Source organism: Micropterus dolomieu, linkage group LG18 (assembly GCF_021292245.1).
Source record: "Micropterus dolomieu isolate WLL.071019.BEF.003 ecotype Adirondacks linkage group LG18, ASM2129224v1, whole genome shotgun sequence".
Lineage (NCBI taxonomy): Eukaryota > Metazoa > Chordata > Actinopteri > Centrarchiformes > Centrarchidae > Micropterus > Micropterus dolomieu.
The window spans coordinates 20,935,128-20,951,060 of record NC_060167.1 but is presented as its reverse complement, the minus strand read 5'-3'; the positions used below and the strand labels follow the sequence as shown (position 1 = coordinate 20,951,060).

At 42.9% G+C, this 15,933-nt stretch overlaps 2 protein-coding genes and 1 long non-coding RNA gene across 6 annotated transcripts in view; 2 read left to right on the top strand and 1 right to left on the bottom strand.

The window, feature by feature from the left end:
- The first annotated feature begins 1,124 nt into the window (after nucleotides 1–1,124).
- mfap2 (microfibril associated protein 2) lies at nucleotides 1,125–7,650 on the top strand. 2 transcript variants are annotated; one of them, XM_046075842.1, is made up of 9 exons: nucleotides 1,125–1,220; nucleotides 2,888–2,949; nucleotides 4,765–4,812; nucleotides 5,202–5,228; nucleotides 5,320–5,409; nucleotides 5,511–5,552; nucleotides 5,640–5,727; nucleotides 6,640–6,713; nucleotides 6,801–7,650. In XM_046075842.1, the coding sequence occupies exons 2-9, from the start codon at nucleotides 2,919–2,921 to the stop codon at nucleotides 6,902–6,904; spliced, it is 504 nt and encodes a 167-aa protein (XP_045931798.1). In that variant the 5' UTR covers nucleotides 1,125–1,220; nucleotides 2,888–2,918; the 3' UTR covers nucleotides 6,905–7,650. The 2 variants fall into 2 exon arrangements, with proteins under 2 accessions (XP_045931798.1, XP_045931799.1); XM_046075843.1 differs by lacking the exons at nucleotides 1,125–1,220; nucleotides 2,888–2,949; nucleotides 4,765–4,812 and adding an exon at nucleotides 4,906–5,075.
- A 44-nt stretch (nucleotides 7,651–7,694) lies between these two features.
- The window catches only part of LOC123987140 (rootletin-like), a 32,221-nt gene continuing 23,982 nt past the window's right edge, over nucleotides 7,695–15,933 (bottom strand). For all 3 annotated transcript variants that reach the window (XM_046075781.1, XM_046075780.1, XM_046075779.1), the window contains exons 32-37: nucleotides 15,114–15,338; nucleotides 14,878–15,027; nucleotides 14,495–14,695; nucleotides 13,804–13,935; nucleotides 9,467–9,640; nucleotides 7,695–8,686 (exon numbers count right to left, since the gene is read on the bottom strand). In XM_046075781.1, coding sequence (XP_045931737.1) covers nucleotides 8,600–8,686; nucleotides 9,467–9,640; nucleotides 13,804–13,935; nucleotides 14,495–14,695; nucleotides 14,878–15,027; nucleotides 15,114–15,338 — 969 coding nt within the window. In that variant the 3' untranslated portion in view covers nucleotides 7,695–8,599. The remainder of the gene's footprint in view (nucleotides 8,687–9,466; nucleotides 9,641–13,803; nucleotides 13,936–14,494; nucleotides 14,696–14,877; nucleotides 15,028–15,113; nucleotides 15,339–15,933) is intronic.
- Nucleotides 8,297–10,138, top strand: LOC123987185. Its single transcript, XR_006829060.1, has 2 exons — nucleotides 8,297–8,699; nucleotides 9,479–10,138. It is a non-coding gene; the product is annotated as an uncharacterized LOC123987185 (long non-coding RNA).

Genomic DNA, 15,933 nt, shown 5'->3' with positions numbered 1-15,933 from the left:
CATTATCATATCCTTCAAATACTGTGACACTGCCATACTCTCACTTCTCAATGGCAATAACTTACAGCCTATCACAACTCAGATCCCTCACTTCACCCAGTGCTGCACTGGTAAATACCTGCAGCTGAACATGGACAAAACAAAACACCTGGTCATTATTAGCACCTCGAATGTATTGAACCCCAGCTCCATCCAAGATAGAGCATTCAGTTTTGGTCATCACATCATTTAGGTTCCCCCTACTCCTTCACCACTTTAACCATCTCCATTAAAAACAAAGTACCAGCATCACACATACTGCCTCTGAAATCATCTGCCTTCCCTCACCCCATCTCTCAGACATCTACCACAGAGCCATCACACACCTAGCACTCATAAAAGCCCCTCAATCACACCTCACATTACTGCCATCTGGTTGTAGCTAAGTGACTTTGAAATCGCTTCAGCAGGAGTTTCATCCCTTGTGCCACAGCTGCCCTGAATAAACTGCCTCTGTGACATGTTTGTGAGCTGGGAAGATTGTATCCATGAAGATTTTATGTATTGTTTATATCTGTATGTTTATGTGTTGTAGGCCTACTGCTGTGAAAACAAATAAAATCTAAATTACTGTGCAGAGCTGCAAATGAGGTGAACCGGGGTTACTGGAAGACAGTCCAGATGTAAGTGTTGATGTCTCTGTAAGAGACACATTGTTTAATCATGTTTCATTAGAATATTTTAAAGTGTTCATGTGAAAGGTATTACATCTACAGCAGAGGTTGGCATACATCTAGTCTGCATGGGAGAGGACGCAATACAATAGAAGGCAAAAGTTCTTCATCAAACAGTGAAGATCAAATTCAGTAGTGTGGCAGGTGGTTGACTTCTATCCCCACACACAAACAATCTGCAGTTAGCCTATAGGTAAACAGCAGAAGATATGTTTGAAAAGTCATCAGTGACATTTATATGACCACATTTGTCCTGTATAAATCTATAAATGTTATCTACCAATATTTGGCCAGCTCATGGATACTTTATCTTGTAGCATCACAAGATCTGACAGCTTCGGGATGGCCCTTGTTGCGGGTCGGTGCTGGGGCCGGGGGCTGGAGGGCTGGGACTGGACTGGGAGGAGACTACAGATGCGGGGTGGTACAATGTGGCGCTGCGAGGTCCTCCTGCACTCAGAGGACGCATGAGAGCTGAGGACGGTCGGAGCAAACTGAATCTGTTAGGTGAGAAACCCTTTAAAAAATCTTATGCTTGCATTTTTACTTGAGTTGCACATACTTTTAAAATTTTTATTTCATGCACGTGTGGGCTCAGCCTATTTAACTTGCATTTGTGCTGAAAACTATGGAGGAGAAAAACCAGGAGGCAGGAGGTGATTGTCCACAGACAACCAGCAGTATAGTCCAATGCTTCAAGGGCATTAAAGCATCCCGAGCGCTCATCAGTCTGCCTAATATAGAGCTAATACTTGTGGATAATTTGCGTGTATGTTAAAGGCTGTGGAGGGCTGACATGTGGTCCCGTGTTTTTACTGGAGAGAAGAAGGAGGAGGGACTTCGCAGCACAGCCTGCAGCAAGGGCTCCTACAATGGAGAGACGGTGCCAAGAGGGAAAAGGAGAAAAAAAACATACAAAAAAACGTTGCTCGCTGAGGATGGAGGTCGATGAGGGCGCATGGATTTTTAATTTTTATAATTTATTTCTTTGTCATAGTTGTATAAAAAGCTGTACATAGATGACAGTAGTGTATCTCTTGTTGCTGTCCTCAGAAACTCTTTCTAATGACTGTGTGTGTGTGTGTGTGTGTGTGTGTGTGTGTGTGTGTGTGTGTGTGTGTGTGGGTGGGTGGGGACGGGGTCTCTAGCTGGGAAAGGAAGGACTCAATTGGGGAGAGGGGGGCTAATCGCTCCCAGATGTGTGCTGTGAAAACATATGGTTTCCTATCGCCACTGTGATGCACAAGAAGAATGTGTGTGTGTGTGTGTGTGTGTGTGTTTGCGCGTGTGATGCTAGTAAACAAACAAACACACACATAACAGATACACAGGCAGAACTTGTGCAAACAGTGTTTCAATCACGTTTTTTGTCCAGTGTGGCATCACAAAACTCTGCCTTTATCCAGAGAGAGAGAGAGTAGGATGTGTAAAAAGCCCAAATTAACTGCTTCATGTTGTGTGTGTGAAATAAATGGCCTACAGTGCTGCAGCGGAGGAGGAGCATTCATACTTTCCACATAGTGGAAAAGTAGTTTAGTCTGTTAGGAAGCTATGGTAATGGATTTTACTGTATATAACCCACTGTGTCTTCCTGTGACAACTTAACAAAAAGCAATATTCTGGTATACTTGTCAGTGATGCCATTTTCACTCACCCTAAGAGGTTTTTTTGCTTGGTGAAGTGAAGAAGAAAGAAAAGGGGGAGGAGGTGGTGGTGGTGGGGTTCGAGGAAATGACCAGTGAGGGCGACAGAAGGGAAATGAAGGATGTGGAGACAGACGGAGAGAGGGAGGGATGAAGAAAACTCAGAGAGAGGGGTGGGGTTGAGGGGTCCTCTGTTTCTTTTCCTGGAATGCAGCCTCGAGACTGTCTGCTGCTGCAGCAAGGAAAAGTGGGGAAAAAAGAGAGATTGTTCATAGGAAGACAGACGTGCCACATTCTTGCTGTCAGAGTTTTCTCCCCTTCTTTTTCTTGCCATTGCTTTTTGGGGCCAGTGGGGGTGGGGGGGCAGAGAGAGAGGGTGGAGCAGCCGGGGGGTTGGAAAGGTGACAGAGGGCAGGGGGAAAGAGAGGAGAAGATAGTTCAGGAGACCAAAGGAATATCCAGCTCTGAGCACTTTGTTCCCCTCATGTAGCTCTGTTTTGATTGTTAATACTCTTCTCATCTCCCCTCCAGTGTTCAAGTCAGTCTACCTCCCAGAGTGACCATGAGAGTCCTCCTACTAATCTGCATGCCAGGTAACTGCTCCATATTCCTCTATGACCTGACAACATTAAATATTCACAACAAGTGGTGAGGGTTGCGAATTGCAACCAATGGCTCACTCACCGATCACCCCTCCATTTGCAAGCCCTTTGGAGAAACTACGGTGGCCGACACGCTCTGTTGCCTTTTGTGCTAAATAATACGTGTCGTCCTCCATTTGTCCAAATTTCACATATTTTCTTACTTCTATCTACTTCTACCAGACGACTACTACTACTACGTCTTCTTCTTCTTCCCCTTCTTTTCTTTGTACGTATTCAACATAGTGACGAAACGCGCTCTGTAGTGCAGTTTGTCCATTTGGGCTACTGTAGAAACATGGTGGCACAACATGGCAACGTCCACATAAGTGGACCCGCGGTGTATGTAGATAGAAATGGCTCATTCTAAAGGAATAAAAACACAACTGTTGATTATGGAAGGTCTTTATACATCACTGAAAACATAGCTATGTATATTAGTCATGTATATTATATTGCATTTTGTCAATAGATCCTGCTAAATATTACACACTAAACCTTTAAAGTGCCAACACCCAAATTTAAAGGAAATTGTTGTAAATAGTTTTATTTGCTTTCTTACTGAGAGTTACAAGAGAAGAATGACACCACTCACGTTATAATGATAAATACGAAGCTACAGCCAGCAGCCAGTTAGCTTAGCTTAGCATAAAGACCGAAAACAGTAAGAAACAGCTAGCCTGGCTGTCTGAATGTAACAAAATCCACCTCTTAGCACACTAAATTAACACTTTATATGTTAATACGTACAAAAACCAAACATTATGGCTTTACAGGGGGTTATGTGCCAGACTATTTTGTGGTTGGGTGGAGTAACTTCCTCAAGTCTGGTTGTCATAGTGAAGTTGCAAAGGAACCACCAGGACCTGAAGTTTGTGTTATGTTGCAAAACTAGATAATGCTCCGTTCACTGAATTTTCCCTACTACTACTGTTACTACTACTGTTACACCATCTTTTAACATTTACATTTTCCAAAATGTTACTGGTTGCCATAGTGTTCGTTGTTCAGCAAAAGTTAGTAAGTCTCCCTTTAACAACTGTTGGCTAAATTATTGACTTGTAACATTGTATTTCTCTTGAAAATGTCTATGAAGAGTACATTTTTGATAACATTCTTCAAAAAGATGATGCTAATCGATAATTTTGCACACTTAGTGTCCATGCTAATCGATGAACCGTATGTAAAGAAACATCCTCCAGATGAAGGCAATACAGACAGGCGTTGAATAAAGCATTGTGTACCTGCTGATGTTGTCAGAAGTTTTAATATTGATGGTTTTGAATTAAAGTGACTTCATGTAACTTTTGCTAACAGTGGTGGCAGTTAGGAATAAAGGTAAATGATAAAAGGTAGTGTAACAATAGCACATAATGTCTGACTCTGTAATGTCAGTTACACAATATCTAGATTACGTATGCTAACATAAGATAACAATTAGCCACCATAACTGATCATACCAGAACAGGTAAGGCAGTTACAGCAAAACCTCTGAGTGTATTGAATTGAGTAAGGGTGCATTTTATTTCTTATGAATTCAACATTTCATTTGTGAGAGGAAAAAGTTTTGTTCTTTGTTCATCACATAGTCTCACTGTTTGTGCTTTCCCATCGTTGGGAATAGTAGTTGTTATTGGCTGGCACAAAAAGTCATTGAACACGATGTTCCAAACTTTAAACATTTTAATTTGAAATTTGGGGTGTCACTCATCACCCCATCTTTGTGATTACTTTATTGTTCTGAAATATTGTCTGAAATGTCAACAGTACTGCTGCTCGCCCAGGCCCAGTACCAGGAACCCTTTCCTTTTTTTGGTGAGTTCATTATGAGAATATTGGCCTTGATTGTTCCAGCTCAGCATCTGTTTATGTCAGAGCTCTCCACATGTGTTCCTGATTTCTCGTTGTCCTCTGATGTGTCACCTCGCCTCGAGGAGTTCTCTTCTTTACCACCCGCATAGCATTTGTTGTCGCAGTGTAAATAGCACTCTGCTTGTTATTATTTGTAAACATCTTGCATATGAAGTCATGCATTACACCCTCGCAAACTGTTCATTTGGTTCAGTTTTGGCGTGCAGGTGGTTCTTTTTACATGGTCCAGTGCTTTTTGTGTGTGTGTTTGGGGAGTAACTGACTCTAATTGGTTTCACAATGTTGATCTCATGAATCTTTTTTTCTCTCCTGCTTATTTTATGGCTTCACAGAGGACTATGGCCCAGATTATTTTCCAGGTAAGGTTAAAAGGAATGCTTCTTGATGTTACTTTCATATATTAAAACATTAGTGTCTTTTATAACAGCAGCTCGTCTCCTTATTGTTCAGAGAGTCCAGAGTCTGATCATTCTGAATCTCTTCCTGGAACCTACCAGCAGCAGGTTCGGCTGGAGCCAGTGGTCCGTCCAGAAAAATCAGGTATATCTGCTGAATGTTCCGCCGGTCTGAGTCATGATATTTAAGAGTGATATCATATGTTTAGAACTCATTTGTAAATCTATTTTCCCTGTGGATGTCAGGGTCCGATTTGGAGACAGAGCCCACAGAGCCTGGCCCTCTTGGTAAGAAAACATTGGAAGAACGGAGGGCAGATGATCAGTTCTTTAGTTTGCGTGGAGAAAATATTTTCCTGTGTGTTTGATTTCCAGATTGCAGAGAGGAGCAGTATCCCTGCACTAGACTCTACTCTGTTCACAAGCCATGCAAGCAGTGCCTGAACAGCCTGTGCTTCTACAGGTACGTATTGTTGGACCTAAAATGACTTTTCAATGAGCAGTTCACCCCACAATAATATCCTTTTGTCAGTCAAAAGCTCTCTGAAGTTTGTAGAACAAACAAACTGTGAGAGACTCCATCTCAGCCTTTCTCTAAAAAAATACTTCTAGTACATCTCCAAAAAGCAAATCTTCTCCAGATTGTGCCACATAATCCAAGTGTGAGAGTACAAACAGAGTTGAAACATCAGTAACTTATTTTTTGGGGTCCAATGCATGAATTTTGGTCTATTGTGACTACTGAACACTGTTTAGTTATAGCAGTTTTTACAGTGTAGATGTAAAAAATAAATAAAAATAAGATAAATAAATAAATAAAGATATTTCTTAATGTCAGCAAATCCATATGAAAAGACTAAAACGAACAATGTGATAGTCCATTTATCAATACTTATCAAAACCCAATCTCTCTACCCTGTCTATGGCTCTCAGCACCAAGGCTCAGGTTTTACCTAAAATGGCTGAGCACTGTAGTTTTTAGCTGCCTTTATCCAAACAGGAGTAAATTGTGCATTTGTTGGGGAGCATTTTCAGACGCGGATTACTACACATTTGGTGAGCTAGTGAGTATTTACAGCAGCACAATGGTGTACATGGCAGTGACTTAAAAGGTACAGTGCCAATGTTCATGTAGGATTATGTCAGAAGATATATCAGGCTTTGGTTACACAGATTGGCTACTGGTTGAACAATTTTTGTTGGTTAGATTTTTTATTTATTTATTGGATTTATTGACAGAAAGAAAATAAATATTGCCAAACGTAGCCTATTCTTTAAGTAGTTTTGACTGACATGAAAGTGACTGTTTGGGTGAACTTCTTGTTTAACTGGCTTCCAATGTTTCAGCCTTGTGACCTCTTATGTTTTCGTTTAGTTTGCGACGGGTGTACGTCATCAACAAAGAGGTTTGCGTGAGGACTGTGTGCGCACATGAAGAGCTGCTCAGAGGTGGGTTCAGTGCACTCTGTATCTGTTTGTTCTGGTGTGTTTTGTATATTGAGACTTGTTATTTGAAAACTGTGTCTGCCCGATTAGCGGACCTGTGTCGCGACCAGTTCTCTCGCTGTGGCGTGGCAGCGCTGAGCGGCCAGTGTTCATCACTAGGAGGAAGCTGCGGGAAGAGCTGTGGCGGCTGCTGATGGAGCACAGACATCAGGGACGCTACCTGCCCAGATACTGCCGCTTTTCATCCATACCCTCTTGCTTCATCCCCCTCCTTCCTCTAAGTTTCTCCTCACTTTGCCTTTTGACCCTTCCTATACAACTCATTGCTCCTGTGCCAAAAGCACTTCTTGCATTTGAAGTTTTTTGTTCTGTGTACCTTTGTCTTTTCACATGTATGTCTGCCCAGTAGATCCTGTGTGTATGGATAAATATACTCCAAAGAACACTGATGATTGTATAAATCGCTGGTGCTATAAAATCATCACACTGGTGCTATAAAAACTATTAGAGATGCACATAAAACTGCGGAACATCTTTTTTTATATATATATATTTTTTGGCATATTGTCCCATATTAATCTCATGCTTTGTGTTTGTTGATATGTTCCTGTACTTGTGTTGAAAAGCAGTCGTTCTCATGATGATCAACTCACCAGTGGTGGCCACTGTGCACTGACATCAGATAAAACTAATTAATACCCAGTCTCCTTGTTGAAGATCATGAGATATGTGAAGAAACAGGTGGCGAGGGACCTCAGTTTTAGTACTACTGCCACCTGGATCTGTGCTTAGCAACCAAGCAGTTAAGCTTATATAAATATATTCCAGTGGAAAGAAGTGCTTTAAAAAGGCATCTCACAAACGGCCTCTGTACTACTGCTTTGTCAAACTGTCACTATAGCGACTGAGAAAAAAAAATAAACTTTTCTTTTTTTTTTTACTACAGCTGTTTAGTGTGTGATTGAGTCAAACATGAGTCACCGCTGTAATGTAATCTGAGGCTGCAGCTCAGTGTGCTGAAAGGTATTTATGAAAGACATGAATTATGGTGCACACTGTGAGTTTATCCTCCTGCAAACATGTGGTTTCCATGTGTCCATACAGGTCATGTTGCTGCTATTAATCATCAGTCTGTTGCCATTTATACAGTAAGTAAAAAGTATATACTCCTAGTAAAACTAATATTAACTAATAAAAAACACATACTGTAAGCAAACCATCTTACTGCAGAGCTCAAAGGCCCTTTTCAGTTATAAAAGTGTCTACATCACATAATCAGTAAAATCTGTTTCTGAGAGAAAAAATATTACAACTCCTTCAGTATCCTCAGTCCGTTTGTTTCCTGGCACTCACACATGGTGAAGACCTTCCTTTCCTTCTCTTACTGTCCTCGGCTGTTAATATAAATGTGGAGGACTTGAGGCCAAACTGCACAACTGGCAGGTTTTTCGTTCCTGCACTACATCCAGATTGTGTCTGGAGGGGAATCCTGCGGGTGATTTGGGTTTCTTCTTGAATACGAGCAGGAAGCTTGGGGAGATGTTGAGCAAGGATCAAGTACAGATGGTTGCCAGTAATCAGCAGGCTGCTGGCGTTTTCAGCACAGCTGCTGAATCACATGGCCCCATTCCCTCGCCTGTCAAAAGCTGAGTGTGCGCTGCGGATTGAGTTAAGTGTTCCTCACTGTACAAAACATCAGTAAAACACCTACACAATAACAGTGGTGTTCAGTGTCACGCAGTAAATCACAATTTAAATAGTGAAGTTAAGAGTATGAAAACTTTTGGGAATGTATCTGAGTAAATATTGCTTTCAGACATTCACGGTGAGTGGATTTCCCTGGATTAAACGTTGTGGTGTGCTGGTGCTTTCTGGTTTTAAGCTGCGTCTCAGTTTCCTGCCGACAGTAAGGAGGATGGAAGAGAGGGTTGCCGCCGTTTCATCTCTTGCTGCAGCTGCTCCTTCAGGGTGGACACCTGCAGTCATACAGTGGGTGACAAAACTACATTTTAAATCTCTAATGTGTCATTTAGATCACCTGATTACAGATTGATGCCATACGTTCTTCGATAAGATGCAGAATTTATCGATGTGTGTGTTGCGTTAAAAAAGAAGGATCAGATAGGTGGTAGATTCTCCGCCTGATTCTGGATGTGCACATGTAAACACTTTGACTTTGTTAGAATAACTTACTAGAAGCCTTTCTTAATCTAAACAGGCTATTGTGACATGTTAACATCTCCGTGGCCTCACTGTTACTTTTATAGCAACAGTATTTTCTGTTGATTTACATTGTTTGGTTAAATTTGAGCCAAAATCATTTTGGGTACAGTCACATAGCGTACTCTTTTATTCTGTTTAATATGGGCTAAAGCAAAAAATAAATAAATCCTTAGAGCTGACTGAATCAGGCAGGATTATCTAAAACCAGTGTACTCCCCCCAATCCCTTCATTTATTCAAAATATTGTTGGTATCTCAATGGTTTGAAGGCGTTGTCAGTGTACGAGGACTTGAGGACCCATCTTTACAATACATACAGCTTAGTTCAAATACTGTTAATGGTCTGAAGTCTCCTCAAAATATATAAAGTACCTTTGTTTTTTATGTTTCAAGACATAAAGTGGACTAAATACAGACAACAGATTTCTATAATCTAAATACTCTTAACACCCCAAACCAGCAGCTCATTCATTGTAGCCGGGAATGAAAAGTGTAAAAGGTCTAACTTACTAAACCACAACATAACGTGTGTACCTGCTCCTCCAGGCCTTTGACTCTGTGTCGGTGAGCTCGCTCTCTGGTGCCCAACGTTCGCTCTACGTCCCTGAAGCTGGACTTCAGTCTCTCGGCCTCCCGCTGGGCCTCGTCACGCTGCCTCACCAAACTCTCACACAGACTGTTTGACTGCTCCATCTCAGCCAGCTGAGTCTGCTCAAAACACACACACACAAATAAGTGTGAGACCAAAATTTTAACAAAAAGTAAAAAGTCTGTCTAAGTGTCTAAACAATGGAGAGACTTTGGTTCAGTTCAGATCAAAAGCTAACCACCCAGCAACATGTTGGAGGGCTCTGCGGTGACCTGAAGGTAAACCATACTTGTATTTTCTGGAGTTGATCGAAATCTTTTTTGGAACAGTGTAAATCCAACTTTTTATTTATTTATAAACATTTTTATTACCAACAATTGTGCTGTGATTTACCTACAAGGAATATTGTGGAGGCTGTGCAAAGAAGAGATAGATACCTAGCAAACATTTGTTAAAATGTAACTTTAAACCAGCATAAAAACTTGTGAAGAAATTATTTGATATTTTTCAGGAAATGTATTTAATGGAAAATTTTGTATGTTGTACTTATGGTACCGTCGCATGTTGTTGTTTCCGGATCTGAAAACCCAATTAAAATCTAAAAAAAGGGGAAATGACCACCATTCTCCACTTATTTCTACTTACTTTCACCTCTACATCAGGAGAGAAACTTTTTTTGCACCACAAACTGGTTCCCAACTGGTTACTGTTGACCAAAATCTGTATCCTTTCGTGTGACTGGGAGTAAATGAGAAGGATGCAGCACAAATTTCAAGGTAATTACAAAAATAGCTGATTAAATTATATAATTATTATTCAGCCTCAAGATCCTGTGGCAAATGCTCGAGCAGACGGGGATTACTGCTTTAGTTGAACACTTCTGCAGCATGGGAAAAGTTTGACCACATTTGGAGAAATAAACAATGGTCTGAGATGTAAAATCAGCCTGAAATAAACAACTTTAATGACTTTCAGACTTTTTATGAAATCCACCGTAGCTTTATTTATTTATTTGCTTGAGCGCAAAATGAAGCCTTTCCAAAAATACTTAAAACCTTTTGGGATTCTGTGTCATTATGTGGTACAGTAAGTCACTTGAGTGAAGCAGTAACATGGATGAGTGGAGCAAAGATTAAGAATAACAGAAAAACAACCCTTGGCTGCAAATTATCTATGTGCATTGGGAAGCAGATGCAACTGTAAGGCACACGTTAGCGTCCCCCTGTAACATTCACCAACGAAAATGTTAAATCACTTCCTCATGCCAACAAAATCCCTTGTTACTCAAGTCAGTGAAGGCACAGAGTTTTACTTTTTTAACTGGAGGTTGTGTGGTTTGATAGTAAGGCCAACAAAATGGACGAACTGCTGCTCCTCAACAGAACTAACTCGGACTTCTGCAGATCTGCTGCCCTCTGTTTCACCGAATCCTGGCTCACAGAGTGCATCCCGGACAGCGCACTTCATCTACAGGGATTTAATCTCATCCGTGCGGATTGCGAAAGGGAGCTCACGGGAAAAACACGGGGAGGAGGACTCTGTTTCTATATAAACGAAGGTTGGTGCACAGATGTCACAGTGTTGAAGAAATCATGCAGGCCTCACCTAGACACATTTATAAACTGTAAAACGTTTTATTCACCACGGGAGTTTTCTCCCGGTTTTTTGTTCTGGTTGTCGTTTACATTTCACCTCAGGCCTGTGTTAGTGAGGCGTTACTAAACCTGACCGACCAGATAACTAAGGTGGAGAAAAAACATCCAGACTCCCTGCTCATTGTTCTTGGGGACTTTAACAAAACAAACCTTAGTCATAACTTCCAAAGTACAGACAGCATATTAAGTGTCCCACTAGGGGCACTGCTACACAACATTAAAGGACGCCTATCACTCTGTTCCCCATGCAGCCTTGGGACTCTCTGATCACTGTCTGGTTCATCTTATCCCGACATACAGGCAACAACTGAAATCTGCCAAACCTGTTGTAAAGAGTGTGAAAAGATGGACCAACGAGTCAAAGCTGGAGTTACAGGCCTGCTTTGACTGCACTGACTGGAGTGTTTTTGAGGCTGCAGCCACTGACCTGGACGAACTAACTGACACTACATCAGTTTTTGTGAGGACATGTGTGTGCCGACCAAAACCTTCCACACATACAACAACCAAAAACCCTGGTTCACAGCGAAACTCAGGCAGCTTCGTCAGACCAAGGAGGAGGCCTTCAGAAGTGGGAACAGAGTCTTGTACAACCAGGCCAGGAACACTCTGACTAAAGAGGTCAAAGCTGCAAAGAGGTGCTATGCTGAAAAGCTAAATAACCAACGACCCTGCGTCAGCGTGGAGAAGCCTACAGACACTCACAAACTACAAGAGACCATCCCTCAACACTGCTGGTACTCAACGACTGGCAGACGAGCTGAATGGTTTCTACTGTAGGTTTGAAAAGCCCAGAGTCACACCTCTCCCCCACGCCATCTTCAAACAGTCACCTTCCCCCTCTGACCTCTCACCTGCACTCAAGATTGTGAAGAGGACGTGAGCCACCTCTTCCAAAGGCAGAAGACCAGGAAGGCTCCTGGCCCCGACGGTGTGTCTCCATTGTGCCTGAAAATCTGTGCAGACCAGCTGGCCTCCATCTTCACAGAGATCTTCAACAAATCACTGGAGCTGTGTGAAGTTCCCTCCTGCTTCAAACGCTCGACAGTCATCCCGGTCCCAAAAAAACCCTCCATCTCTGGACTAAATGACTACAGGCCCGTCGCCCTGACATCTGTAGTCATGAAGTCCTTTGAAGGACTGGTGTTGGCCCACCTAAAGGACATTACAGTTTGTCTACAGGGCTAACAGGTCAGTGGATGATGCTGTCAACTTGGGACTGCATCACATCCTGCAACACCTCGACTCTCCAGGGACATATGCAAGGACCCTGTTCGTGGACTTCAGCTCGGCGTTCAACACCATCATCCCGGACATCCTCAGCACCAAACTCACCCAGCTCACTGTGCCAGCCTCCACCTGTCAGAGGATCACAAACTTCCTGACAGTCAGCAGGTGAGGCTGGGGAACATCACATCCAGCACCCGGACTATTAGCACTGGCGCCCCCCAGGGGTGTGTGCTCTCCCCACTGCTCTTCTTCCTCTACACCAACGACTGCACCTCAGGAGACCCATCTGTCAAACTCCTGAAGTTCGCCGTCAACACAACGGTCATCTGCCTCATCCGGGACGGTGATGAATCGGCTTGCAGATGGGAGGTTGATCAGCTGGCTCTCTGGTGCGGTCTGAACAACCTGGAGCTTAACATGCTCAAAACTGTGGAGATGATCGTGGACTTCAGGAGGAGCCCCCCTACTCTGCCCCCCATCACCATACTCAACAGCCCTGTGTCTGCTGTGGAATCCTTCAGGTTTCTGGCTTCCACTATATCCCAGGACCTGAAGTGGGAGCCCAACACTGACACCATCATCAAGAAGGCCCAGCAGAGGATGTACTTCCTGCGTCAGCTCAGGAAGCTCAAGCTGCCTAAGGACCTGCTGATCCACTTCTACACAGCCATCATCCAGTCTGTTCTCTGCACCTCCACCACTGTCTGGTTTGGATCTGCCACCAAAAAGGACAGAGACAGACTACAATGGACAGTTAGGACTGCAGAAAAAAATTATCGGTGCCAACCTGCCCTCCATTCAGGACTTATACATTTCCAGAGTCAGGAAACGGGCAGGAAACATCACTGCAGATCCATCTCACCCCGGACGCAACCTGTTCCAGCTCCTCCCCTCTGGTAGGCGCTACAGAGCACTGTACGCCAAAACCAACAGACTCAGGAACAGTTTATTCCCACAAGCCATCACTCTGATGAACAGCTGATTTCTGACTCACAGTGTCAGGAACAATTCCTGTGCAATAACCCAGTAACTCTGTTTCTAATCAGTCACCTGTTTACTGGCTAACACTTATTATTTATTTATTCACCATTCTCTATTTCAGTGCTGTTCATACTATGTCATATTGTATATACTGTATACCAATACCAGGTCTTATTTATCTTTTACTCGCTGTAAAAGATACAGTAAACGGCCTGTTAAAGCATGTGTTTGGCTTTGTCCTTTGCTCACTCAATCTCCAGCAGAGGCGTGAAGCAGCTAAGAAAACAACTTCTGTGGAAAGTCTTGTCACCAGCATTCACTCTGCTAACAGCAGTTTGGTATTGCTTCTAAGAGGTTTTATTAGGCACAGTATGCTGTAACAAGGCAGGTCTGATTTCTGATAAATCTGTCCCCACCTGCAGCATCAGTATCTGTTGCTGTGCTTCCTGCAGCTCCTGTTCGGTCGTGTTTAGAGAGCGGTCCAAGCGGCTTTTCTCTGCAGACAGCCGCATGCTGCCTTCCTCAGTCTTCAGCTTCTGACGTTCAACCTAATGAAAGGTGCATTTATAGAAGTTCATCCAACAAAAAGCACAAGCTCCTTTTCAATACTACATACTATTGTTAGCTACGATGTTTGTTTCAATGTGAAAACATAATCTTAAGAGACAATTCGCAGACGAAAAATGTTTGGTTACATTGGTAATGTTGGTCTGTCCACCACTTTGGTCCAAACTGAAACATCTCAACAACAATTGGATAGATTAAGATAAAGCTTCAGCTCCATCTGTACTTTGTGTTTAGTGCTAATTAGCAAATGTTAGCATGCTCACATACAAAAGTAAGAGGGCGGACACACATTATACCTGCTACACATCAGTATGTGAGCATGTTAGCATGCAGATGTTAGCATTTAGCTCAAAGCAGCGCTGTGCCAAAGAACACCCTCACAGAACATGGTTGTAGACTAAGAGTCTACAACCATGGTTTCAAAGATGCAGATGAAAATTGTTTTTTTTCATGGAGAAATTTTACACAGAATGAAAACTACTAAGAAATGGCTGAATGAAACAGGTTTCACATTTGTTGTGCACAAGATACAGTGCTGACCTTATCCAGTGTGTTCCTCAGTGCATTCTTGTCCTTCTCCAGCCTCACAGCCTGCCTCTCAGCATCCTTTTTCTCAGTCTCGAGCACGGCGACCGCTCTTTGCAGCCCCCGCAGCCGCTCCTCTACAGCGGCCCGCTCTGTCTGAGCCAACTGGGCGCTGCGATGAGCCTCCGCAACACTGGCCAAGCGCTGACGGAGAGCCTGACGGAGGGAAGACAGAGATCACTCTAGAGGCACATTGCTGCTAATGTATAAAATGTGTTGGGATACTTTTGTGTGAGGTCACAGCACAGGTACGGCTAAACATCAGCAGCTCGGCGGATGGTTTAATGTCTTTTGCTGATTGGAGCGGATGTTTTATTGACACAGATTATCTCCCTCACCTCTTGAGTGTTGTTGAGCTCAGCCTCCAGTTCCCCTCGTCTCAGTTCACTCTGGTTCAGCTCACTCTCCAAGCTTTGCACACGCTCCGTGAGGGTGGCCGTGTTCCTCTTCCCCTCCACTAATGACGCCCGGGCTTCATCCATTCGTTCCTTAATGGTACAGAGTAATCATCATATCACTGTCCAGATTTCAGCCACACTGTCCAAGGCCTTTCACCCCATTCTGTCTCACTCACCTGTAGAAGCCTTTTGTCCTGTTCAGCCGCACTCAGCATCTTCTGCAGAGCAGCCAGACGACTCTGTGTGCTGCCGTGAGAAGACGCCGCCTCCTGGAGGCTCTTTTTGAGGGAAGACGTCTTCTCTTTGAGTAAAGATTCACCTTCCTGTGCTTTGAGCAAAGCCTCGCTCAGCCTCTCCACCTCTCTCTGGAGCAGAGACACACGGGCCTCTCCCTCAGCCACCTGAAGGCCGTATAAATCAGTGGCTCTCAAAGTGGGGTCTGGGGGATAGTTTCTTTTCACTATAATTCCATCCATAAGTAACACAATTACTGTTTCGGACATGGGTTTCATGCACTTTCTGTAATAAAACGTCTTCCAAATTTAAACCAATCAAACAATATTCCAGCCCTCAAAGACCTGAAAGTTCTATCAGATGGAGGACCCTGGGACAAAATCTAATCAAACAGGGGTCCGTGGTCTAATGTGTGTATAAATCAAATGCATGTGTGATCCAGTTAGTAAACCAACAAAGAGAAAGACATGTTTTTTTCTTTACTGTACAGGTTGTGGTGAGTCATGGGTTTAGGAAGCAGTTTCCATTGCATTTTCTGTCAAATACAAATCAGTTATAATGAATGCAGCTACGAAAGTTCATAATGTACAGTGGGTACGGAAAGTGTTCAGACCCCTTTAAATTTTTCACTCTTTGTTTCATTGCAGCCATTTTCCAAAAATCAAAAAAGTTCATTTTATTTCTCAGTAATGTACACTCAGCACCCCATCTTGACAGAAAAAAACAGAAATGTAGAAATTTTTGCAAATTTATTAAAAAAGA

Excerpts from the sequence above, each read along its gene's own strand:
- mfap2 (XM_046075842.1), top strand. The coding sequence starts at position 2,919 with ATGAGAGTCCTCCTACTAATCTGCATGCCAG. Across the intron at positions 2,950-4,764 it reads CCTACTAATCTGCATGCCAG|TACTGCTGCTCGCCCAGGCC; the intron begins GTAACTGCTCCA and ends AAATGTCAACAG. Across the intron at positions 4,813-5,201 it reads GGAACCCTTTCCTTTTTTTG|AGGACTATGGCCCAGATTAT; the intron begins GTGAGTTCATTA and ends ATGGCTTCACAG.